A 1,026-nucleotide genomic window follows, 5' to 3' on the forward strand; every position below is an offset into this window, starting at 1 on the left:
GGTCCGTGCCAGCGTGGGGGAGGCTGGGTCGTAGGCCCAGAGGCAAAGGGAGCGGTGGGGTCGCATCCAGCCCGAGGCAGGATCACCCCATCCAAACCCTAACCCAGGCCCAGGCCGTGACCCCTCTGCAGGGGGAGGGGAAATCCCCCAGGCCCTGGGTGGGAGCTGGGGGACTCTGGGGATCTGACTGCCTGTGGGGGTCCTGGCTGGAGGGGACCGGCATGAATAGGGTAGGGGGGCTCTGCTTCCAGCTGGGCCCTGCCTGCCCCTGCCTCAGTTTCCCTCCTGCTGCTCACCCCTGTGCCCACAGGCAAGAAGCTGATCGACCGCAGGATGGAGGAGCTGGCGGCGCAGCAGGAGCGGGGCCAGGAGGCCTCTGGCTACCTGAGCTACCTGCTGGCCTGCGGCCACCTCACACCCACACAGGTCTACGGCAGCGTGGCTGAGCTGCTGCTGGCCGGTGTGGACACGGTGCGGCCCTGGGGACCCCCCATGGCCCCCTCCCCAAGCCAGGCTGGGCCCAGGGGGGATGGGGGACCCCTGGCCCCGGGACCAGACCTTGGCCCTGCTGCCCAGGGAGGGCTGGACGGGACTGGTCCTGGCTGGGCAAGGGTTGGAGGGGGTCAGGCTGGGCTGCATTTGGAAGTGAGGAGACCTGGTCCCAGTACGGCTCTGCCTGCCCCTGCCTCAGTTTCCCTCCTGCTCTGCCAGGTGCCAAGTGCAGGGTTGGGGGGAGATGGGAGTCAGGACAGGGCTCCCTGGGGCTCCCCTGATCACTCACACCTCCCCCCCACCCCCCACCCAGACATCCAACACGCTGTCGTGGGCTCTGTACCACCTGGCCCGGGACCCACAGGCCCAGGCCGACCTTCACCGCGAGGTGACCAGTGTTGTCGGGGGGCAGGTCCCCGATGCCCCTCATTTGGCCCAGATGCCGCTGCTCAAGGCCATCATCAAGGAGACGCTCAGGTGGGGGCTGGATGCCCTTGGCCAGGGCTGGCAGGACGTGGGTTCAAGTCCCTGGTC

At 68.8% G+C, this 1,026-nt stretch overlaps 1 protein-coding gene across 1 annotated transcript in view; it reads left to right on the top strand.

Moving 5' to 3' along the window:
* Positions 1-1,026, top strand: part of LOC109301588 (sterol 26-hydroxylase, mitochondrial) — a 12,281-nt gene that overhangs the window by 2,589 nt on the left and 8,666 nt on the right. Inside the window, exons 5-6 of the mRNA XM_019522822.1 lie at positions 311-471; positions 806-904. Coding sequence (XP_019378367.1) covers positions 311-471; positions 806-904 — 260 coding nt within the window. The remainder of the gene's footprint in view (positions 1-310; positions 472-805; positions 905-1,026) is intronic.

This window comes from Gavialis gangeticus, unplaced genomic scaffold (genome assembly GCF_001723915.1).
Source record: "Gavialis gangeticus isolate Ggan-Ray unplaced genomic scaffold, GavGan_comp1, whole genome shotgun sequence".
Classification (NCBI taxonomy): domain Eukaryota; kingdom Metazoa; phylum Chordata; order Crocodylia; family Gavialidae; genus Gavialis; species Gavialis gangeticus.